Source organism: Lucilia cuprina, chromosome 4 (genome assembly GCF_022045245.1).
Source record: "Lucilia cuprina isolate Lc7/37 chromosome 4, ASM2204524v1, whole genome shotgun sequence".
Lineage (NCBI taxonomy): Eukaryota > Metazoa > Arthropoda > Insecta > Diptera > Calliphoridae > Lucilia > Lucilia cuprina.
Window position 1 is genome coordinate 47,582,774 of NC_060952.1, and position 27,171 is coordinate 47,609,944.

The 27,171-nt window shown below is 29.6% G+C and overlaps 1 protein-coding gene across 2 annotated transcripts; it reads left to right on the top strand.

The window, feature by feature from the left end:
* The first annotated feature begins 1,292 nt into the window (after window positions 1-1,292).
* On the top strand, window positions 1,293-25,465 carry LOC111684590 (putative uncharacterized protein DDB_G0282133). Of its 2 annotated transcripts, XM_023446798.2 has the most exons (10): window positions 1,293-1,424; window positions 2,386-2,471; window positions 2,644-3,223; window positions 12,265-12,805; window positions 12,905-14,003; window positions 20,691-24,377; window positions 24,429-24,515; window positions 24,580-24,755; window positions 24,812-25,013; window positions 25,075-25,465. In XM_023446798.2, exons 1-10 carry the CDS (start codon window positions 1,398-1,400, stop codon window positions 25,319-25,321), a joined length of 6,732 nt encoding a protein of 2,243 aa, XP_023302566.2. In that variant the 5' UTR covers window positions 1,293-1,397; the 3' UTR covers window positions 25,322-25,465. The 2 variants fall into 2 exon arrangements, with proteins under 2 accessions (XP_023302566.2, XP_023302565.2); XM_023446797.2 differs by having other exon boundaries at window positions 12,265-14,003.
* The last annotated feature ends 1,706 nt before the right edge of the window (window positions 25,466-27,171 follow it).

The following is a 27,171-nucleotide window of genomic DNA, read 5'->3' on the forward strand; positions in this document are numbered from 1 at the left end:
GTTCTATAAAACTAAGTTTTGTCGACTTTTGTTAACATAATAGATCATTTAAATTAATTATAACCAAAAGGGCCTATTTGGGGGGTACGGTTGTATGGAGGCTAGTCGAAATAATGAACCGATTTTCAATAGGCTTCGTCCTTGGGCCAAATGAAGCGTATGTACCGAAATTGCGCACAAGGTTTACATGGACAGCCAGCCAGACAGACGGACGGACATAGCTTAATCGACTCAGAAAATGATTCTAAGCCGATTGGTATAATTAAGAGCTGTTTGGCTAAATTCATGTATGTGTCATTATATAAAGTGTTCCGAAAGAGATTATATAAAAAAATGAATGTATTTGTGTTCGTCTATGTCTGGAAGGTACAATAGGCTACTTTTTGTTTTGAAATTTCAAGTGGGCGAGATGCCACGCCCATATTAAAAAAATATTATTATTTGAGATAATTAACAATTAGAGTGGCACCTCTCATATAAATTAAATACAAAAATTCGTTTATCTTGGAAACTATTACAGTTAGAATCTTAAAAATTTGCATGAGTAACTTTAACATCCATGTAAGCATTCGTATATCTAAGAAACTTTTAGAGCTAAAATCTTCGATTCTACATGAAGAACTTTGACATTCACATGAACATTTAAAGAATAACGGGCGGTCTTTCAGTGGACTCTTGGCACTTACCATATGAATTAAATACAAAATTTCGTATATCTGGGAAACTGTTAGATTATTCAAATTTTTCATAGATTAAATTAAAATCTTAATTAACGTTCGGAATAATTGGCGAAAATGCAATAATTTGCGTGGAATCTCCCATATGTAACAAATTGTGTATCTGGAAAACCATTGTAGTTAAGTGGGTTTCTTATTTATATTGCTTTTAGGGTAGCAAAGCACACTGGGTATAGATAGTAAATAAATAAATAAAATATCTTTGCTTTTACGTTATGGATCATTTTGTTAATGCAAACTAATTTTCTGCAAGGGTTAAATATCGGCCGATCCTCGTATAACTTGACGAAATGTTTTGTTTTTATTTTTAAGAATTTTTTATCCATCCTTGCATAATTTCTCACACAACTTTTGTGCTTGCTTGGTTTTGTTTGTATAATCAATATATTTGCTTCCGAAATCCCATTTTCTGATCTCTCGGATTCCGTTTTTATTTAAAATCGTTAAAAATTTAAAACTAAACGCAGTTGAAAACTTAGCCGGCTTACATTCGATTTTAAGCCGCCGCCGTTAATATTTATCGGCGCAGGGCTCTGCAGTACAGCCAACAATTATCGGCAAACACAACATTTCAAAATATTTTTAAAGCGTCTATTTGATCAAATTATGTTCTTATAAGTTTAAAATAAATTAATAATTTAATTTATTAATATAATAAAAATGGATTCAAAAAAACGCAGGAGCACGGTGAGTTCAATAAAGTGATATCATTTATGTTTACTATGAGACAAATCTACAATATATCGTAAAAGATCATAAACCAAAAGTTTTTACATCGAATTCTCCAAATTGTTAACAAAGTTTGGGTATCCAGCAAAAAAACGAATGAAGTATATTTTAATACATGTATGTATGTTATTTTTATTCGATTCTAAAATCACTGCTAAAGTTCTCATGTAATTTTTATTCTTTTTTGAAAGTGTTTTGGGTTTGAATTTGTATTATAAAAACAATTTATCTGACTTAAATAAAACATATTAATATAAATTGGGAATTTAAACACTCCTATTAACATAGAACCCTAAAAATACATCTTTTTAACTCATAAAAATGTAAGTACTTCTTTTTAAGTCTTTAAATATCACTTCCACATAAGCTACAAATTCAACGCTATTTTTGAAGTAGTGGTAAGTTTAATTTTTTTCGTTTTAAATTTTGCTGGGTACTTTTATACAAAAGTTATGAAAAAAAATAATATATTGAGTAGAAACTATGTTGAATGAAATTTAATTTAAATCTGTTTAATGACACAGGTCAAGAAATGTTTAACACCAAAGTATACTTTTCTAAACGATTGAGTATCACTAATCGCATCCGAATTCAGAATTTTTTTATTACATCAGATATCATGCCTGAAAACTGAAATGTTATAACAGCTTGAAGATATCTTGTTTGATAAAATTTTTTATGTCGACAGATTTAACTTTCTGGCTATATAACTGATTTGTAAATGGAACATCTTTATGCATTTATAAGGTCTCAAATATTGCCAAAATGGAGTTTTTTCAGCTTTTCGACTACATATGTATATCACATTTTTTGGTCTATGAAATTTAGGGTTCTCTTGATGTTATTGTAAAAAATAGTTTTCTTTTTCTGTTATATAATAATTATTGCATTAAATGCGATTCTAATTCTTTTATTTTAGCTACGAAAATCCATATCAACTGACGTTGACGTCATAAAAACTCAGATAAAGAGACGTATTAGTTTTAGTGGAAAAAATTCAGTAAGGTAATTAAATCTTTAATGCTATTTAAATCCCCAAATGTTCTGTATTACGAATAAGAAAACACAAAATCTGTAATGGTCAGAGAATTGTTATTAGTTACATCTATTTCCAACCGGGGACATATGTATGTATATATTTCTGTATAATTTATATATTTTACTTTTTATTATTAAGGGTATTTCATGGCGAAGAAGAACCAAAAACATGGAACAATTCCTATGAAATTTCGGATCATTTAAATGGAAACGAAACTGCATCAAATTTAGGGGCACCCTTCAAAAATGAAATAACACGAAGCGCTTTAAAAATTAAACACAATAATAAGGAAAATGTTGGACAATCGAATATGCAACAGGAGTTGCAAATGGAATCAAGTAACCATCTGAAGAATATGTCTGTTAACAACAATCAATCAATCTTTAGTACAACTAAAGATTTAATTAATAATTCATATCAACATCAAAGCAGTAAAAAGTTTCACATTGAGAATAGCGTCGATATCACACTCAACGAAAGTGAAATACAAAATTTTCAAAATGAACCATACAAAGATGGGGAACAAACAACAAATAATTTGTGCAGTTTTTCAATGACTGATAATGAAAAGGAACCGAGATCAATTATATTTGCTGATAGAACAGTTGACTATATGAACGAATTAAAAATAGATTCGTTAAATATCAGAGATGATACAAAAACAAACGATTTTAAGGATGGTAAATCCGTCACAGTTTTCAGTGAATATATGGATGAGGTATTTATTATTTATTTCTTATTTTCATTTCTTTAGCTATGGGAACATTACATTTTTGGATAATAACATTCATTAATGTATTTGGGTTTATTTTAGGAAAACAATATTTTAAGAAATTGCAAATGTAAAAATGCTAAACAACCAAAGAAATTGTTCCCACGACAATTGGATCTTCGCTCCGAAACGATCCAATTCTCAATCAGTTACAGACAACCAGTTACAACAACAAAACACAAACAAATTAAAAATCAAATATTTTTAAACAGATTAAAAAAAATTATTATTTAATTTTTTCGTGTTGTGTATTGGACTAAACTTCGAATATGGTTCTGCATCCGACGTAGTACATGACAGATTGTATTCGCTTCAACTACAGAGAAATGGCCATAAAAAATTGTCTGTAAGCACATACATCATTCGATGTGTAACTACTTTACGCAAAATTAAATGACATTGAACTTATTCTTTTTGATTGACCTTTTCCTAATGAAAACTAATTAGTTATGTGAGATAATATGGAAATCTAATAAATAATACCTCTCACGATATTTAGTGCTAAGTTTATCATTTTTCTTGCACGCGAATTTATTTTATATCGGAAAATTTAAAAAGTAGGCGTTCGATTAAATTGACTAATTTTTCCAACCTAAAACATTATATATATATACTTAGACGTACAAACATATTTTACTTCAGCGGATAAAAACATACTAAGTATACTTCTAAGAAAATATAGAAAACACGATGCTACGAAAAGTCCATTCCGTAACATACTAGATCTTAGGGTATTCAAACGATTAATCGTCGATCAGTTAATCGACCAATTTTTGACGATTAATCGCTCGAAATTGCGAAATTTCAAATAACGAATAAACCGAATAATTTATGTCAAGCAATCGATTAAGAAAAACTTATTATTTAACAGTAAAATTACTGTATACTTAAACAAAGTTAAATTTTTTATAATACATTTTTTATGTATTAATTCCTTAATTCTTTTCTATAATAAATAATATTTATTAGATGATTTTTATAACAATACTTCAGAAACATTGCAATAAGTTGTTATGATTTACCTACTTCTGAAATTACTGAAAAGAAATCTTAAAAATAATGACATCGCCTTTACTTCTACATCCAGTTTTGGAGAACATTTTAGAATGAGTAAAACTGGAATTGAACATCATGGTATTTTCAAATTCTTGGCAAATCATAGCGTAGAATTTGGGATTGATGATTGACCATCATAGAAACTATATATTCTATTATATAAAAATTAAAAATAAATATAAAAACCAAACTATTTTATGTACATAGAAGTCTATATTGCTATAAATTTTCAATGTTAAGTACCCTAATATATTTTAGTTTTTCAAGATTTTTGATACTTATTCGACTTTCTTGTATATTTGAAACTTTTTCTTAAAATATCTTTATATTTAAGTCTATTTTTATTCATTCTAATTTGTTTGAATTGTTGAGTAGTGTAAAATTGCCTAAAATTTTCTTGTATGTTTTCGATATCTATAAATGGGCCTAAAACTTTTCGACTCTTAAATCATTTGAACAAATAGTTCTATAAGTGATTTTAATACATTTACCAAATTATTTTATTTTATATTTATGTTATTTAATATATTTAGAAAGTCAGATCCTCGATAAAGCTGTCAGGGTCATATCAATAAATTGTTGATAAAACCGACTTAAATGCAATACAATCTAATCAAAAAGTTTATTTAATTTTCAGGCATACATTTCTCTTTATAATTGTTAAAAATAAATGAAAGAAAAATAATTTTTACATATCCAATACATTATAATAAATTGTTTATAGTATTTTTCCAAGACCTATATCAGTTAAAATTAAATAATTTCCCGAGTCCAAAATATTATAATACCTAAGTAACAGAGGAAAGTATACATAACTAGCTTTCATTAAATTCTACAAAATAGTTTGGCAAAAAATAGATTTTCGACTGAAAAATTTTCTTGATTATTTTTTGCCAGCACTGTATAGCCTATAATTTCGGAACGGATCGGCAAATCCAATCCAAATGTTGACGGTATTAAGATACGAGAACAAAATATATATATATATTTTTAGTTAATTATATAATACCATTTTTCAAAAATACGCATACGGAACACGAAAAAATTGGTGTAGAGTGACCCTCTTACATTTTTTTTAGATTTTTTTTTGTAAATTATGCGGGGTTCAAAAATATTCATATACAGAATGTGTTTAAATTATATATGCAAATACATATACGGAAATTATATCATAATTATGTTAAAAGATAATTACATCCCAGCAAAAAAGTGAGGAAAAGAGGTAGAATTTTCACCATAAATAACATATTTGAAGAACTTCCAATTTTGGTGAAAAACCTATGAATTTTACATTAGCGTGTCATTAGAGGGATGTTATTCAGTTTTGACAACTATGAACTACATCTAATCTTATTCATAGATGCAATAAAAATCCTATATTTGGATGTCAAAAATAAACCGAATTCGTTCAATGACATGCTTATGTTAATTTCATTGGTTTTCACCAAAGTTTGATGTACTTCGAATATGTTATTTGTAGTGACTTTTCTACATCTCTTTCCTCACTTAACTGGGTTTTCACTTGTAAGGAAATATTTGGTTTTCAGATGTGATTAAGATGTCGTTTGTAAAGTATGACATCAATTATTTTTTGCTGGGCATATAATAAAAAGAAGACTGCTAATTTTATGTATACATGTTAGGGTAGCCAAAATTTAAATTGCTGATGTTCCCAAAGAAAATGAAAACTTAGTTCATTCTAAGATACCATTTCTCACGATGTGAGCTGGATCAAAAATAAAAAGGTCATTTTTTATTTATTTGTTTCATTTATTATACCCTTCACCTTCGTGAGTAGGGTATATATAAGTTTGTCATTCCGTTTGTAATTTCTATAATATAATTTTCCGACCCTATAAAGTATATATATTCTGAATCCTTATAGATAGCGGAGTCGATTAAGCCATGTCCGTCTGTCTGTCTGTTGAAATAAGTTTTTAGAGGTTCCCAGATATCGGCGAGATCCGAATCTTCAATAATTCAGTTAGACAAATCGCTATTTAAAATTAGCAAAATCGGTCTATAAATAACGGAGATATGAGCAAAAATCCGAGACAACCTCTGAAAATTTCATCAAAAAAGCCACATTTTTTTTCATGCTTTATTAAAAAAGCAACAACAACACTGTGAATTGAATAAAGATGTACAGTGTCTCTCATAAGTATCCGAATTTAGGTATAATATGAAAAGAAACCTAATTTAATAACATATTTTCTATGCAAAATTAATAAATAAATTTGTTAAATTCACTAGACAGTCCTTAGCTTTGATATTACGCTTTTTAAAACTTTATAAATTCACATTTACTTAAATTAATTTAGCTTTATTTAAAAAAGTCCATAAAATTACCTCACAAAAGTATACGAATTTTTTCTGTATTTCATATTTGACTATATTATACGAAACACAAAACTTAGAATCGAATGTTTTTTTTTTTGCTAAAAATTGTTTTAAGGGGTAACAATCAACCGATTCGATATAATTTTGGATCGTTTCGTCAACAATTTTGGGGTATTTGTACCATCTTTTTATGTAATATCATTAAAATGGCGGTTTTTTTTGGCAATATTTGTATTTTTTCTCCTTTTTCCCAGAGATAAAACCAAAATTTTTTATTGGGATTTAATATACCCCTTGGGGCATCTAAAAATAATATTTTTATTACAATAATCTGTATTTAAACGTTCCAAGAAATATTATTGGAATCATTCTACTATCGCTAATTCAATTTACTAAAACTCAAGTCCATTTTAATAATACTAGGGTCAAAATTTTTCGGGGAAACTTGTCTTCTATATATTATTTAAGATATCAGCTGTTATACATTTTAAGGTTTCAATATATTGTGGAAGTTTATAACTCCAAAGCATGCCTCGAAGAAACGCCATTCAATATAGTGGAATCATTCTTTTTATAACCAATGGCCTCTAGGCTGAATGACACCATATCATTATGGTCTAACTCAAACATATTGATATCTGTTTAAACATTATCTACTATGATCAAAATAAGCCCAAAATTTTTTACAAACAGTGTTGTTGTAATGGGCAACGTAATAGTGAAAGTTATGAGTAGTAAAAACTAAAATCTACTGTATAGGATGACGTGTTGTTAAGGCATGTTTTGGAGTTGTACACCGCTACGATGTCTTGAAAATTTAAAATATATTAATGCTAAAATGTACATGAATGTATACTAGCCAACTTTGTCGGAAAATATCGACCCTAAAAAGGGACTTAAGATCCAGATAATTCAATTAGAAACAGAAGAACGATACCAAAAATATATCATCGAATGTTTAAAAACAAATCCTTATAACAAAGATTAGTACTTTTAGATACCTGAAAGAATCTATTAAATCCCAATATTAAATTTTGGTTTTATCTCTAGAAAAAGAGAAAAAATGGCAAATTTGGTCAAAAATCTAATTTGTGATATTATATGAATATCATATCATATTTTCATATTATGGAAATATGGTACAAATATTCCAAAATTGTGGACCAAATGCTCCAAAAATATATTCATTCGGTAAATAGTTACCCCTTTAAACAATTTTTAGCAAAAAAAAACATTCGATTCTAATTTTTATGTTTCGTATAATATAGTCAAATATGAAATACAGAAAAAATTCGTATACTTTTATGAGGTAATTTTATGGACTTTTTTTAAATAAAGCTAAATTAATTTAAGTAAATGTGAATTTTTAAATTTAAAAAAAGCGTGATATCAAAGCTAAGGACTGTCTAGAGAATTTAACAAATTAATTTATTAATTTTGCATACAAAATATGTTATTGAATTTAGTTTATTTTTATACCCTCCACCACCATCAGGGGTGATAGAGGGTATATATAACTTTGTCATTCCGTGTGTAACACCAAGAAATATTCATCTGAGACCCAACAAAGTATATATATTCTGGGTCCTTATTAAATTCTGAGTCGATCTAGCTACGTCCGCCTGTCTGTGTAGAACACGCTCACGTTAAAACGAAGCAATAAAATTTAATCAAATTCACTCAAAATATTCTTAGTTTTCCTAAGTTGTTTGGTATTGAAAATGGGCTAAATTGGTGGTTGGAAAAATTCTTGGATGGGTCCATAATTGGTCATAGCTCCCATACAAGGTCATCTCCCGAAAATCACTTAAACGCACGTAACTCATTACTAAAAAAAGATATCGATATAGAATTTGGTACAAGTATTGCTCTTATATACAGAAATATTACAGTGAAAGTTTTTGTGGATCGGTCAATAATTGGTCATAGCTCCCACACAAGGTCCCCTCCCGAAAATCACTTAAACGCGCATAACTCATTACTTAATTAAGATATCGATATAAAATTTGGTACAAGTATTGCTCTTATATACAGAAATATTACAATGAAAGATTTTTTGGATCGGTCCATATTTGGTCATAGCTCCCATACAAGGTCCCCTCCCGAAAATCACTTAAAAGCGCATAACCCATTACTAAATTAAGATATCGATGTAAAATTTGGTACAAGTATTGCTCTTATATACAGAAATATTATAATGAAAGCTTTTTTGGATTGGTCCATAATTGGTCATAGCTCCCATACAAGATCCCCTCCCGAAAATCACTTAAACGCACATTTTTCATTACTAAATTAAGATATCCATATATAATTTGTTGCAAGAATTATTCTCACGTAAATAAATGTTACCACGAAATCTTTTTCCGATCGGTCCATAATTGGTCATAGCTCCCATACAAGTTCCCCTTCCGAAAAACACTTAAACACGTATAGGTTAGGTTTGCAGGCTGTCCCTTGCAGTTCGCATTAGGGGCACACTTGGGTCCATGTTATGATCCCTTTGTGGTAGACACGTATAACTCATTACCTAATTAAGATATCCATATAAAATTATGTGCAAGTATTGCTCATATACAGAGAAATAATATTATGAAATGTTTTTCCGTTCGGTCCATAATTAATCATAGCTTCTACACAAGATCCCTCTTAAAAAAACACACATACAAGGTTCCCTTCCGAAAATCAGAAAAAAACGCACATAACTCATAACCAAATATTGATATCCATTCATTTAGCAATAATATGGCTCTTATATACATAAATTCACTATAAAATTGTTTTACGATCGGTCCATATTTGGTCATAGCTCTCATACTAGGTCCAGAAAATCTTAGATTCATTTAGATTCGCAATATTTGTTACCAAGTAATGATATACACCCAATTTACACGATGATTTTTTTTTCATGTTTGCCCAGACGTCTGTTTTCATGTTTGTCGGTGATTGGTGGTGAGCGGGGAAGAAGAGAATGGGGGGTCAAACATGATTTGGGATTTTCATGATTGTTTTTGACATTCCTCTTTAAACTGATTCGTACTGTTGATATTATGCTTATGTAAAATAAATAATTATGTCTTTTTTTACATGAAAACATTAAAATTTGCATTAAAAAAATACTATAGCGTGTAATTAAATTTTTTTACATCAAATTAAATGGTTTTTGTGTTAAAAATTTCATTTTATTTTTACTACGAATAAGTAATTAAAAAGGATTATACAATTAAACATCAAAAAAAGACATGCATAGTTGCATGTAAAAAAACACCGTATAAATGTTCATGATTTTTTTGAAGATTCTCAAAAGAGAATTGGAAAAAACAGACGTCTGAAAAGTCTTCATGTAAATTGCGCCATAGATACAGAATTCTGAAATTTTTTCTTTATATACATAATTGGACATAGCTCCCATACAAAGTTCTTTTACAAAAATCTCTTAAACGCACATTACTTATTACCAAATTAAGCTATTGATACATAATTTGGCAAAAATATTAGTTTTGTTTACTTATATTTCTCCTACATTAGGTCCTGCTCCTAAAAGCGCTTTAACCGTAGTTAAAGAGCATTATCAATTTGTGTTGAACAAAATTTTGTGTAGAACAAACTTATATATGTATTTGTATTTTGAAAATGTCTAAATCTTTCACACATGCATACATGCAAATTACTAAATTTGTAATGTTCAATAAATCTTGGAATTGTAATGGATTTAACTTTTGGGATTTTTTCTATTAAAGACATGAGAAAACTTATTTCTACAAATATTTGATCAATTAGAAAAGTAATAACATAAAAGTAGCTGGTGGAGGGTATTTAAGATTCGGCACAGCCGAATATAGCACTCTAACTTGTTATATTATACCTAAATTCGAATACTTATGAAAGACACTGTACATGTGCGTGTGTAGATGCATTTGGTTTTATTCAGCTGTGTATTTTCTATGTTTGAATGCTGTTGGCGTCATTGAGTTGTGTATTTTGTTTTTGTAAATTCTATTCGTATATTTTGATGTAGGTTGGTTTTATTGCGTTGTTTATTTTGTTTTTGTTTTTCTGTGTTTTTCGTTTCGTTTAGCGTTGTTGTTGTTCATTTTGTTTTTCTTTTGGTGCAGACGAGAAAATTTAAAATTTATAAAATATGTTTAAAATACACTATGGTGAAGGGTATATAAGATTCGGCACAATGAAAGGTCTTTGGGAGACGATTATAATGACATAACACAACTTCAAAATTATTACAATGTTGTAATTTTTTGGAAAATTTTTAAGTTTTTCAAATTTTTACATAGATTTATATAATGTAATTAATTGAAATTGTTACATTATAAACCTTATACAATTAATACAAAAATTTCGTTCGGTACCGAACCCGAACTTCGGTAAATCTAAAAGCTCGGCTGAACACGAACTTTTTTCTTACATAGAAAACGCATTAATGATTAAAAAGTAATAAATTTATAACATTTAAAACCAAAAAATGAACATCCGGAAGGTTTTTTGAAGAGGGTCTTTAATTAGCAATTGGGTCAATTATCAACTAATTCCAAATTCCTGACAGTGATAAATTTCTAATAACAAACAATTTTTGTGAAATGCATATATCTTAATACTTTTATTTTTGCTTTTTAAACGATTTATAGACAATTATACAATTCTCTGTAAGAGTACGCAGAGAAAAAACATGGTTGTGGTTAAAATAATGATTGTTGTTATTGTAACAATTTTAAAATATCATATTATGATTAAATACCGTCAAAATATTTCATTATAATATTTTTGTATTTATCATAATATTGTTATTATGATCCAAGGTGATCAAAATTTCGTTTTAAATATGTATCGAAATCAAAATGAATTTTATCGAATTAGTAAAATTACAGTTTCTAAAAAAATAAAAAATATATATAATACAATACAATACCTAACACAATTCACAAATTTCAATTTGCCGATTTATATGAAATTTTGGTTCATAAAAAAATTTAAGTATAATTTCATAAAAATACTAGTATTTCTAAACCTGTTATGAACGCTATTCATTTTCTAAAGCGAACCTTATATGGAGGCCATGTCCAAATGTAAACTGATTTTGAATACCAATCAAACAGCAACAATAGTTTAGGACCTATCGTTCTTTTAAGATATTGACAAATGAGATCAAAGATTTATAGTTGAAACTAGATAATTCAAATTAATGGTTTCACTTTTCTTTGCTTTTTAATCACATTCTGGTTAACAGTTTTTCTAATCAGCCAAAAAAAAACTAAACGTTTAAAAAGGCATTCAGTACCTATGAACATCGGAAATTTATTGTACAGCGAGAATGTATGATAACTTCTGTAAACAAATTTTCAGCATTTTTAAAACCTTTTGATGATGTAAAAATATGATAAATAAACATTTTATATAAAGTTCGGCGTTCGAACTCCGAACCTCAAATAAATTCTAAAAATTGTTATTGTTTTCTATATAAAATGAGTAGGAAATGTTCGTTCGCATTTAGAAGAACAGGCAGAAAGTGTCGATTTATTTATACGATTTTTTATCCTCGCATCATTTAAATTTTTATATATCTTTTTCTGTAAATTTAGGACCAATATGTTGATTTTACATGTACCAAGGTTAAAAGTTCCAAGGAGCCAATAACAATTTATATGAATGATTCCCTGTCAATATCAGGCAATGAAAATATAATAAAAAGTAATAGAAGAACAATACGGCAAGCTACAGCAATGAATCTTTCCCCCAATATGGCTAAACAATATGACAAAGAGAATGTAAATCCAACATCACTACACAATGTGAACGAAACTCAAAATGAAACTTGCGAAATGGAAATAAATGATGACCTCAAAATACAATCGCAAACAAATGATGTTAATGTTCAAAAAGAAACGCTTGCATTTCAAGAAAAACTAAATCGTTTGTCATTTTTACAAGATTCTGATGATAATATGAATATCGATAATAGTTTAGAAGCTCGTATTGCAGAGCCCAATAATAAAGCGAGGCCAACCATCAGCTTTAATGATGCTATCGAAATGTCTCCAAAAGAAACATTAGCCAAAAATAAAAAAAATTCTCGTGCAACAATTAATTGTAATCAGCCAATTGAAATATCACCACAGAAAGGTAAAAGTGAAAGTTCTCAAATTATAATGCCCATTAAAAAAGTAAACTTCCGACAGAGTATTAACTTTAATAAAACTATTGAATTTTCTCCGAATAAAGTTGAGGTAAAAACAGGGTACAAGGATAAGTCGAGGCAAACTCTAAATTTTAACCAGTCAATGGACATTGATTCCAAAAATGCAATAGTTGGAGAGTGCAATAATCAACATGAAACTATACCAAAAGAAAGATCTCGTCCTACTATAACTTTCCATCAACCCATAGAAACCAGTCCACCCAAAGTAAAAACAAATTTGCCAAGACAAACGATTAATTTGAATGGAGATACTTCTAATTCTCCTGCCAAGCTAACACAAGAACCTGCTTCTACCAATAACATAAATGTTCCAGAAAGTATTCGCAAACCTGGTCAGTTACCAAAGTTAGTTGTTCGGAAAATATGTACACCACTTGTAAATAAAAGTAAAAATCCGATCGATTTGGAGCAACAAAGAATGTTGCGTTACAAAAAGAAACAAGAACAGAATGTAGCACCTGGTAACGTTGAAAATGTGACAACTGTTGGAATAGAAAAAGGAAATCCATCAAATGCGGAGAAGTCCTTAAACTTTTCGTTGAGTAGTGTAAAAAACATGTCTTTATCGCCTGACTCGTCGTCTCCTTTAATTCCATCCGAGTTTAAAGCTTTGAACTTTAAGCAGTTAAATGACGAGCTTGAACGTGGCAAAATAAATGTTTTTGCTAATGCTCCAAAAACTCCCAGTACTGATCGTAAGAACCGGAATACCGCATCAAAGCATTTTCAGTCATCTTCGCAGCCTGTAACCAAACAAAGGAGAACTCTCGTTTTTGATGATGTAGATATACCGACATCGTCTGACGACACGTTGAACAAGGACGTAAAAACTTTAAAATCAAATAATTATTTCGATTTTAACAGTACTCAAGATAACATTGGACAAAACAAGAAGTATAATGATAAGTGTCGTTACTCACAAGCCGATGATATAATGCTGGATAATACTAGTTTCCTAACAAGAGCCAAACTAAGCGATGAGACTGTATGTCGGAGTAATTCAAAGAGGGAAGTAACACAACTAAATGGTATCATGGACTTATTTGATGAATCATTAAGAGATGCCGCCAGTAAACTTGACAGAGGTTTATTAAGTTCATGTGTAAAAGCTAAAAAATCATGGTAAGTTGTTATTTAATGAAATATTGTTTGTTTATACCAGGACTTAGGGGACGACCATTATTTTGAAACTAAGAAAATAGTGTAGGAGGGATTAGTGTTTGTAAACATTTGATTTAAATCATTAAAATTGGCAGGGAATACTTCTGCAAGAACTTTGTGATGCGTTGTGCGGTTCATTGGCCAGTCAACCACAAATGGTTCTTGATGAAAGTCGTTTGTTGTGCAAAATATACATTTAAAATTCATCTAAACATTGAAAAAATTTTGATCCAAAAAATATTTTTCAATAAATGAAAAATTTTTTGTTGATTAAATTACAGCACACTTGATTTTTTTATATTTTAATTTCCTGTTCTCATATAATATACAGTGAATCCAAAAAGTTTTGGCACACCATGATGTTCGAGATAAATCTGTGAATAACTCTGTTTCTTTTCAATTTAATAAAATAATTATGATGAAGTTTCATGAGTTGTTCGCTTTATTGATCATTCAACACAAACATATTTAATATTTTATTATTTGTAACAAAATACGCTAAAAAAAAACTAAAAAACATCATAAATCCATGTAAAAAAAGTTTAGGCACAAAGGAGATAAGTTTGGATTTTTGTACATTTAATATTTGGTTGGGCCTCCATTGGCCTGGATTATTGCTTCTAAGCGGCGAGGCATACTTCTTACTAGGCTAGATGTCTCACCCGGTGTAATGTTTTCCCATTCTATACGAAGAGCAGTTTTAAGAGATTCTTTGGATGTGATATGATGTTTGCGTATTTTTTTCTCCAATAAGTACCAAACGTGCTCTATAGGATTAGTGTCTGGCGATTGGGGTGGGGTTTTTAGTTGTTTGCAATGGTAGATAAGCCACTCCTGCACAAGATATGAGGAATGTTTAGGGTCATTATCTTGTTGGAACAAGAACTTTCCTTCTAGCCCTAGTTTTGCAACACTTGGAGCTAAGTTTTGTTTCAAAATATTTAAATATGAATGCTTATCCATTCTTTCGTCTATAAAAACGAGACTCCCCACCCCAGATGTCGCCATACACCCCCACACCATAACATTTCCGCCCCCATGTTTTACTGTTTTTACAACATTATTCTCCTGAAGCTCTTTATTTGCTTTTCGCCAAATTTTTTGTGCGCCATCCGATCCAAATATATTAAACTTTGATTCATCGCTAAATATCACACTATTCCAGAATTCTTCCGACTTTTGGATATGGAGTTTTGCGAATTCTAGCCTCTTTTTTTTTGTTTTTGTCAGAAAGAAATGGCTTACGACGAGGAACTCTACCGTGATAACCAGCTTTGTACAACGTATTTCGAACTGTTTGTGGACTGAAGTTTTCCTTAAAACTTTGTTTCATCTGTTCGCACAATTTCACAGCCGAAATCTTTGGGTTTTTAGCCACTTCTGCCACAATAAGCCGTTCCTGACGTGATGTAAATTTTTTTGGGCGACCACATCTGCTTTCGCGCTCTAAATGTTTAGTTTTTTGATAGTGCTTTATAATATTTCTTACGCTGGTATAAGGCCTCTGTACAATGGCACCAATTTGGCGATAGGATTTTCCTTCCGCGTGAAGATGAATAATAATTTTACGCACGTCTAAGGAAATTTCAGAACGGTTGCTCATTTTGCTGTTTTCGGCAGAATTTAATATCGATAAATAAATGTTGACATTTGAAACTTGGCTAATATGCATTTCATTTTCATTTCACATTTTTAGAAATCCAAAAGAAGGTGGAAAAATTACCGTTAAATTAGTAAAATAAAACGTATGTGCTTAAACTTTTTGTATGTGGGTTAACGTTGTTCTTTTAGTTTTTAATGCATTGTATCTTAGAAATAATAAAATTTTAAAGTGTTGTTGTACTGAATGGTCAGTAAAATAATCCAGATATTATTCGACATCAAAATTATTTCTTAAAATGAAGAAGAAAAAAAGTTATTGGCAGATCATTCTTGAAAATTATAGTGTGCCTAAACTTTTTGGATTCACTGTATATATTAAAAATTTAAACTTCATATCCAGATTTTATATACAAGTAAATCAAATTATAAATAACACAAAGTAAAGCGCACAACATTGGTTACAATTCTGAGAACTCTGAAAATTTTCTGTGGGGTGGTTTAAAATTAATTTACACAAAACAAAAACTAGTAGTTTTCGGCTTTATTTGGTTTTTGTTTTAAAAACTACTAAAATTTCTTTGGGGTTTCCATACAAATCAATAACTACTTTTAACTAGTTTTTGATGAAAACCTAAACAAAAACTAATTAAAACTACACAGAAAAAATTAATACATAACTAGAATGAATTTTGTAAATAATTGTATGAATCGAACATGACTTTTTTCACAATCAGTTTCATTAAAAATATTAAAAGTTCAAAGAATATATTAATTTGTACATGACGCAATTTTTTGGAGTTTTTTACTTTTTTTCTTCAATATTCATGAACAAATTTGCCAACAAAGTCAATTATCTATTAACCTGTTTTCATATTTAGTAGATAGTAATCCTTTATTACCGTATTTTGTATAATAAAAAAAAATAAAAATTGAAATGCTGAAATACTAAATCTTAAACAAGAAAACTTCAGCAAGCATAAATAAATGTCTTTTCTTTATAAAATCCCGCCAATTACTCGCAGATTTCATCGATTTTATTCTAAAAATCATAAACGAACATAAAATTCTTCTAAGAAAATTTTCAACATTTTTTTAACAAATAGAAAATAAAAATTCATACAATTTAGGAACTTAAGGGCCAAATAGACTATACAAGCGGCTTTACAACCATACTAGTATTTTACGTTTGTGCAAGCCTGTTGTGTAGTGTATGAGGTTGTTTCGGTTTGCTTGTACAAAAATTAAAAAAATTTTGATTTTTACACAAACATATTGAATTTTTGTCAAACCGTTTGTATTGTTTATATTCATTAATAACCAATTTTTTTTACAAAATTTATATTTCAAAGAAAAATTTACATCTGTATCTTTGCAAGTCCACAAAAACGTGAAAAAATCTGTGTTTGTACTAGCAATGTTTTTGTAGTGTGTGTTGAAATGAAAAAAGTATGTTTGTCAAGCGCTTGTGTAGTCTATTTGGGCCTTTATTCTTAAATTTTATTAACTTTTATCAGTGGAAGCAGTTCATAGTATTTCTGTCTACTATAAAGTTTATAGTATAATCACAATTTCCAGCTCAATATTTTTCAATTTAAATTAAAACAAGTAATATTTCTATATTCGGCTGTGCCGAATCTTATATACCCTTCACCAAGTATGTTTTAAAAAACAGTTTTTATTTATTTTGTATCTCTGCACACATGTAGCAGAAAGAAATATTAACCATTGTACTGTAATACCACCGTCAAACTGTATTACCACCCTCAAACAAATATGATCTGTATTACCAACATATTTATGCTTTATCTCCTTGTTCTAGTTATACCCTTCCCTTCGTGTTCTAGTTATACCTTCACCAAATACATCTCCACACGCACATGTACATCTTTATTCAACTCACAGTGTTGTTGTTGCTTTTTTAACAAAACATGAAAAAAATGTGGCTTTTTTGATGAAATTTTCAGAGGTTGTCTTGGATTTTTGCTCATATCTCCGTTATTTATAGACTGATTTTGCTGATTTTAAATAGCGATCTTCTCGAAAGCATGTTTAACTGAATTATTGAAGATTCGGATCTCGCCGATATCTGGGGACCTCTAAAAACTGATTTCAACAGACAGACAGACAGACAGACGGACAGACAAACAGACGGACATAGCTTAATCGACTCCGCTATCTATAAGGATCCAGAATATATATACTTTATAGGGTCGGAAAATTATATTATATATTATAGAAATTACAAACGGAATGACAAACTTATATATACCCTTCTCACGAAGGTGAAGGGTATAAAAATAATGTAAAAATCGTTGAAAAAATAAAAAAGTGAATATTCTGGCCGAACAAATCCGATTGTGTGAGTATATGTGTGAGATATTGAAACCAAATTATCAAAAACTGTTGGTGTAAACGTTTTGGTTTTAAAAAAAGGTTTACAAAAACCAACTAGCTTTTGATTTGATGTAAATGCAGTTATTTTTCGAACGGCTTATTGATTTTGGTATATACATCATTGTCTGCTACCGATTGATGTTAATTGTTACCAATTTAATTTAACGGGTTGGATGAGCTTCATCGATTTTTGTTGTGAAAGTAATCCCGCGTATTCAGTCCACGAGAGGCCTTGATTCAATTTTTTTAATGCAAACCAATTATTTTTATATAAATATCAATTACTGATTAAAATCAGAATTTAAAATTTGTTTATAATACTAAAATTCGCTAAAGTAAAATATTAAAAATTCGCATTTCTAATATTAGGTCTGTTCGCGTACTTGATAATTTGTAAGAAATAGCAACAATTGTTACTGCATTCCGTTCGCGTTCATTCGAAAACAGTTCGTTGATAGAGAATTTTTTGATTTTACTGGAAATTTTTTCCAAGTAAAAAATTTGCAAACAAAAATATGTAATATCAAAAATATTTTCACAACATACGGTTGATTAATAAAAAGGTAAACAAACCAAAGAAGACGAATATTTGGTAAATTTTACATTTTTTAAAGAAATATATATAAATTATTAATAAATGCCCAAATAGACTACACAAACGGCTTGACAAACATACCAATATTTTAGGTTTGTTCAAGACTGTAGTGTATGAGGGTATTTCGTGTTTGTACAAATGTTTGCTGTTTGTTTAAAAATTAAAAAAAATTGATTTTTACACAAATATTCATTAATAACAAATTTTTTAAACAATTTACATTTCTAAGAAAAATTGGCATCCGTATGTTTGACAGTCCACAAAAATGTGAAAAAATCGGTGTTTGTACGAGCAACACACGAAAAATATTTGTAATTCGATTTATTTAAATTTTATTTATCATAAATTGAGTTTGTTTATTGTTAAAAATCATAACAAATATTGTCAATCTAGTGGTTTTAAAACAATTGAGTATGCCTTTCTTTTTATATTATTCTTTTTGTTTAAATCAGGATGCACTAAGGTGTAATCGTTAAGGCAGCTGATTTTTATTTGTTTATTTAAAAAGTGCTTGGGTTGTGTCAAAATAAATTAATTTATTTTTAATCTAAAAAAATTATATTTCTGTTTTCAAAGCAAAAAAAAAATAAATTTAAAATTATGAATTATGAATTAAAATGTTCATAAAAAGTTTTCAAATAAGAAAATTAAAATGAAGAAGCTTTAAAACATTGTCCTGCTGCAAATACAAGCTAAATGTAACGACGGTTTTGTAGGCAATATTGTGAAATACACAAATTTTTTTCTTTCCAATGTTTATTATTTTTCAATTTTAGAAATTTCATTTTGACAAAACCCAACTCTAGACAACAAAAAATTATTGTGTTTGTTGCCGAAACGCTCCCACCTTACTTTTTACTCCATGATTTAAATAATACATTTGTAACATGAAGTTTAAAACAATAATAGCTTTGTTCCTTTACTTGTCATGTTTGCAGGTTTTTACCAGAAATTGTAAAAGAGAACAAATTTGAGCAATTAAAATTATTTTCTCTTTGCCAGAACTTGCAGTTTTTAGCCAGAACATTTTTTCCTGGCAAATAGAAAAAAAATTGTCAAATAAATTATTTGTTTAAAAAAATACATTGAAAACAAAAAATGTTTGATATTTTTGATTTATTTTCATAAATAAGTATTTGTGGTTGTTTTAATTTCAATAGAAATTAATATGAATAAACATCAATACAAATTTATTGAAAGAGAAATTTTGTTTTTTCTACTTTTTATAAGTACGAAGAGAAATTTCATTAATTCTCTTTAGCCAGAAAAGTTCTGGAACAAAGCTAATATTTGTATAGATATATATTTTTTAATTTTTTTTTTTTTAATTGAGAACAAATTATAAATTACCCTTGTTCATAAAGTTATTTTTTACTGGAAAGTTTTTACTTTAAGTATTTTTTACTTCAACATGGAACTACCTTTGAGCACAAAATCTTAAGCGTTCCCACGACATTTGGATCTCCGGTCGGGAACGACCCGATTCTCAATCGGCCAAAGATTGTCAACTCAGCAGCAGCCATAACTTAAGAATGTATATTTTCAAGCCTTGTGAATGGAAATTCGTCATCACTTAATTTAATTTGAAATAAAAAGAGAATTACTTATATCTATATTTACTTTTCTATTATGAAATTTATATTGTTACTGTTGTTTCTTTGAGAAATATATTTAAACAAAGACTCAAACAAATACAAAATATATAAGAAAGTCGGCTATGGTTGAACAATATATGAATTTACATTATAAATACTCGCTCTGTATAGAAATCAAAAATGTGTTTTTGTTACCCCTCTCAAAATGTACCTTGCTTTGCTTTATGATTATTCTAAAAATATTTAAAGTCTAGGGATGCCCATTCGTTTTAAAATACTAATTTAAAAAAGTATTTTAAAATTACTTTTTCCAAATTTTAGTCCCTTTTTAAATAATTTATTTTACCATTTTACAACTTGAAAACCAAAATTTATTAAGTTGTTTAGGTTTTAAGATAATTTTAAAAGGTACGGTTTTAAAATCCCCTAAAAATCTAATATTGTTTTTTTTACTTTTTTCAGCAATAAAGAAAATGATACGCTTAGTTCTATGTTTCAAAATGCTAAACCTATATTTACACAAGCAATTGCAAATATTAAAGAATGTAATAATTATATGGATGCTTTCGATATAATGGCCATTTCAACTGAAGTTGATTCTTCTAAATTTAAAAAACATGAAAATAAATACGAAAGCAGTTTTCAAAATCCGCGTCGGACTATACTTTTAAATCAAAACATTGAACCTTGTGAGGTATATACTAGTAACTATAGAGACGCAAATGAAATTCATGTTGTGCAAAGTGATAGAAATGGTCAGGCTGGTATTTGTTCAAATACCCAATTGGAAATCGATGACCAATATGGCAATGATATTGAAAAATCACAACAAAAAATACTTCACGAAATTCCAAGTCGATCACATGATAATCATATTAAGAAAATAGAACACATAAATGAAGTTGAATCGATTTATAAGAAGGAAAATATCGAAGTTGATAATTTCTCTCACAATTCAAAGCTAATAAGAAAAACATTACATTTCAATAATGAATTTTGTGAGCTGGATGAATCGATAGCACAGCAGCAATTGGCCAAAAGATTAACTAATACTGTAGATACAGATTTAAATGATGAAAATAATGTTTTCTTAGAAAAATGTACAAGACAAACAATATATCTTAACAATGATATCGAGGAATCATTCAACTCTGAAGCCAAAGAAAATACCAATAAGGAAAAGTCTTCCAAATCGAATAATATTAATGATGATTTTAATGATTTTCATCTTAATGTGGATGGTAATTCAATGCTCTGTAAAGACGAAAATATTAACACTCTATGTACTGATACCATTAGCAATAAAAGACAAACACTGTACCCTAACGATTATATCGGAGATGAAATAATTTTCGACCATGAAAAAAGAACTGTTATTCCGCAAGATAATAAAAACATATCAGATGAAAGTAAAAACAATCGTAGAAATACCATATACTTCGACAATGATAATATAATTGAAGATAATCAAGCAACAGCAAAAGAATGTGATAAATCTAAAATCGATAAAAATGGTATAACTTTAATGTACAACCAGGAAATTTACTTTGATGAAACCCTTGAAAAACCAGCTAAATCTGTAGAACCAATTCAATTACTGGAAAATATTGAAACCGACGGTTCCAAATCAACGAGAAAAAAGGAAATACAGATCGAAATGGATAAGATGAATACTAAGAAAAATATTGATGCTGAAAATACTGATGAAGGAAATTTTAATTCGAAATCTCTAAGGAAAACTCTATACTTCAACAATGAAATTCCGACTGAAAACACGATTAAAAATATTGATGTTGAGAAAGTTGATACAGGTGTTTTCCATTCAAAACCATTGATAGAGAATCAAAGTGTTAACCATGATGGGTCAGAAATAAATAAAACAGGTATTTTTGATTCAAATTCAGCGAGAAAAACATTGTATTTCGATAATGGAATTTCAGTCGAAAATGTTCCGATTGAAAATATTCAAACTATAAAACCAGTTACAATTTCTTGTAACTTAAACCAGGAGATAAAAACGATGCACTTCGATAATGAAGTTTGTTTATTAGATCAATGCAAATCACAAACAACAAACAACGATTTTTGCTGTCCAAAGCAGGATAAGCTGATGGATTTAAGTTTGGATACAATATATAGCAGCAATGACAATGAGAATAAAAAACAATTTGTGCCTCGTAGGAAAAGTATTTATACAGCTGAGAACATGGACTTATCGTTTGACGCAGATGAACAAGAAAACAATGGAATTGTAAGTGAACCACAAGTTCCCTGCGAAGATAATCGTATGATGGATTTGACTTTAGATGTAGACCAGCAGATTACAAATACATTTGAATTTGCTAAAGATGATAAAATAATTGATTTTAAAGATAATAATGAAATGTCCTGTCCAAGGAAGGATAAGATGATGAATTTTAATGACAATAAACAACAAGTGGTGTCTCATAGAAAGAGTATTTATACAGATGAGCAAATGGATTTAACATTTGACGGAGATAAACAAGAGGAAAATGTAATTTTATCTAAACAACAGGTGTCCAGCAATGATAACCGTATGATGGATTTGACTTTAGATTTTTGCCAGCATAATAATACATCTAAATATGTTAAAGGTGATAAAATCAGTGAATTCAAAAACAATAATGAAATTTCAATCAATCAATCGTTTACGCCCGCAGAAAATTATCAATTTCCAGAGCCTGGTGAACCTTTGAATGCGGCCAAAATGGTGTTGGCACGTTATACCAATTCAAACTCCATGACTAGTAAATCGAAAACAACGAACATGCAAGAAAATGCTCCAATGACACCGGTGAATTTTACTGGTAGTAATTCTAATAATCGTCTGATTTATATGACTCCCCGACTATCTCTTCTGGAATTTACAGCTGAGGAAAGAAAGGCTAAAGAAGAGGAGCGTTTACAGAATACGAAATATATTAGCCCGCTCCGAAATGAAGGTAATAATAAACGTTTACCAGTCAATTTAACGCCAGTACTTTCAATTCCAAAAAAGAGACAAACATTAGTTTTTGACAATTGTCAAATTGATGAATCGAGCACTGAAACTGAAAAGATTACAGAAAAACTTGTAAGTCCTAAAATACTGGATTACGATATGGAGGTGCTTGAGAAGCAGGAGCCTTTACGCCTAAGTAGGCGTGGAACTTATAACCACAACCAAGCTATTGAAATGTCCGGTATTATTTCAAATGAATCTGTATTACACACTCCAACACCGAAAGATAAAAAATCGTGTATTCCAATACCAATTAGTAGTGGAAAGAAATCGTATAAATCTTCCGATAATCACAAAGAAGCAGAAAATCAATTTGATATGGAAGCTGTTAATCTTGCGGAGAGCATTCAATTTATGCGTAGGGCAACAACGTTTACACAAAGAAGAGACACGACAATCGGACCAATTGATTTGAATATTGAAAATGAGCCTGCACGAAAGCCTTCGATATTCGAAGGAAATCCCATTACTATTTCTGATGTTTCTGTCTTCTTTGAAGTTCAAAGAAAAAGCAACAGTCTTATTTCAGAAACTGATAACGAATTAGCTGTGGAACTCTTTGACGTTAGCGGCTTGAAAGCTATAGATAGAGTGAAAAAAAGTTTAGAGAATCATCATTTAAATCTTACATTGGAAGATATAGAGCAAACACGTTTAAGTCTTGTGCGAATATCATACGAAGAACAAGAAGACAATTTAGCAGAAGATACGACTTCACCAAGTGGTGATGTAGTTGTTGAGAGTGTTGATAACAATTTAGATTGGAAAAACAAGCGCCAAAGTGTGAATTATTTACGTAATATCTCCGCTGTTTGTCGAAAATGTAAACGTTGTCAGGAGACGGTTTTAAATGAAACTACTTCAAGTACATACGATTCGTTTGTATTGCCTCCATTACCGCCTCTTCCCGATTTGGGAATAGATCGTTTAAGACGTTTACGCAAACGACCAATTATATCGGATGTAAATATTATGTGGCAGCGCGTCAGCCTAGATCGAACAATAATCAATCCTTTTAATATTTCCGACGATGAGAGCCAAATTATTTCCGATCTGGATGACGAAATTGAAGATGAGTCTAGTGCAGTTACAAAATGCATAAGAAATTATAAAAATGATTTATTAAGGTAGGTAAAAGTCATAATTAAATTAATTCAGCATTAATGTTATTATTTTAGTTTAGAAACTGATCTGCTGGCGAAACAACAAAACGAACCATCTACAAAAGAACTGCCATTTGTTTTAAGATTGGATATCCTTTTAAGGTACATACAACTTTCTTAAAAATGGAAAATGTAATTATTCAAAGTAACGTTTATCTTTTTTTAGCGCCAACTCAACTAATTGGATATTTGACTTTAAAATGCAGTCTCGTGGCCTATTAGTATTCACTCATAAAAAATTGTTCACGTTTGCGATATCATTGCAATTTGACGAAATTGATGTCTTTGGAAACGACATCAATGTAAAATGTGTCAAACTAGAAAAAGGACACGTTTTGGAAAGTAAGTGGTTATTTATTTTCAACATGTATTTTGCTTTAAAATTGTATTTTTTTTAGAGAATTGGAAAGCAATTGATTTTGTTTTAGATTTTCAATTAAAATTGAATTTACCTTTTGATCTTCAATCGTTGTGTGAAGGAAGCAATGAAAATGATGTATTCAAAATGTTGCAAGCAATCGATCGAGTGTGTTTGGATACTATACAAATGGGAAATTATTTGCAGCGAATATCATTTACGAATCAGGCATCGATTATAAGGTAGTACAAATTATTATCGGAAACTTCAACATAAATTTATATTCACTATTTAATTTTTCAGAGATGAATTGCGAACGTACGTACGTAAAATTATTCGTAAAATTGTCAAGAGAACTGATAATGATTTCAGACATGTGGAGAAAACTGAAATTAAAGTGGAATTGCTAAATCTTAAGAAGTTGAGCTTCAAAAATATTATTTCCCCATCACTTCATAATTTCCAAGAAGAAATTCACTTACTGCCAACTGGCTTGCAGTTTTTGGAAGAATTTCTACCGAATCCTTTGAATTACATCAATCATCATTAGCATTTAATTCCATTTCAATGTAATTGTATTTTTTATATTTAGTTACTAATTTTATTTTTACCACTAAATGCTAAATAATCTAAAATGTTGTTTTTATTAACAATAAATTCACAATATTACACAATAAACCTGCAAACACTTTCTATTGCGTATATATTATTATATTTAATTTTATATTTTATTAAAATTTAAGGTGAGGGAAAATATAATTGATTTTTTTAATTGATTTTAATGGAATTGAGGTGGATTTAAATTTGAATTCAGATTTAATTGATTTTAATAAATTTAAAGTAAATTTTTGATTTTGAATGGAATTTAACTGATTTTAATAAGATTGAAGTGAATATTGTTAATTAAATTAATTTTTATTGATTTTTGTAAATTTAAGGTAAATTTTGAGTGATATTGATATATAATTTGGAATTCTAAATTTGATAAATTTCTGAATACTTGGTATTTTGTACTATTATTAACTGTATTATTATCACATAATTTTAGATTTTGTAACTGTATTTCTGCGATCGTTTAAAAATGGACAGACCTACGATTCTAGTTATGAGTGTTGCGAAGTTAAGGCTAAGTTAGGTGAACTTAGTTTAGATTTACAGGTATTGAAAAGAGAATTAAAGGAACGTTTGTTAGAATACTATGAATTAGATTTTACGACGCTAATGAAGTTTTGAATAGTCATAATAATAGTACAGACGGCAATCCTGAGATGAGCGATAGGGTCGATATTGCAGATGATGTTGGCGGTGTTTTGCATAAGACCATTTATACATTGAAGGATGTTGAGGATAGTTTATCCGTTTTTTCTGGTACCAAATCACCTGAAATCAATCATTGGTTGGTAGAATTTGAGGAAATGGCGAGTATAGTCAAATGGACTTCATTACAAAAGCTGGTATACGGAAAACAGTTATTGGTCGGTGCAGCGAAACTCTTTATAAGTCAAAATGGTATTGGAGACTGGTCTTCTTTGAAGAAGTTGCTTTTAGAGGATTTTGGTGGTGATTTTTCTGTTGCCGAAATAATTCGCCAATTACGTAATCGACGCTTGAATAAGAATGAGTCTTTAATAGAGTACCTGTACAGCATTATGGAGATTGCGAAGCGGATTGAATTAGATGAGAAGAGTATCGTCGAATACTTCATCGATGGCGTACCTGATTCGAGATTTAACAAGTCGGTACTGTATAAAGCTGATAATGTGAGCGGTCAATCCCCGTTCGTTAAATAAGGGAAAGGAGGCTGTGGTGACGGAGAAGAAGATCGAAACAAAGGCAAAAGAGGATACCGAGAGAAAGTGCTACAAATACGGCAATAAGAACCATATGGCAAGAGAATGTCCCGAAAAACAGGTGAAATGTTTTAAATGCCAGCGATTCGGTCATCGATCATTCCAATGTAAGTCCAAGAATTCTAAAAAGGGTGCACTAAAATTAGAGCGCGATCAGGCCAATATGGTGAAGAAGGGGCCAGGTTTAGTTTATAAGGATGTTCAGATAGGAGGTAAAACCTTATCAGCCCTAATAGACACAGGTTGCGATATATGCCTTATGAGATTTGATACTCAGTTTATTTTCGGTGAGGTTAATTTGATCCCTGAACGGGTAAAGTTGAGCGGTATTGGTGATAGCGAGATATTCACTATAGGATATTTTAATTGTGTGGTCGTGATAGATGATCTCAAATATGACGTGACATTTTATGTTGTCGGCGAACGTGATATCCTCCATTCTGTAATGATAGGAAATAGCCTTCTCCGGAAAGCGAAAGTAACAATAAAGAATGGCGAATCATTTTTTAAAATACCAAGAGAGAGAAACTTGTTGTTGGAAGAATTTGGT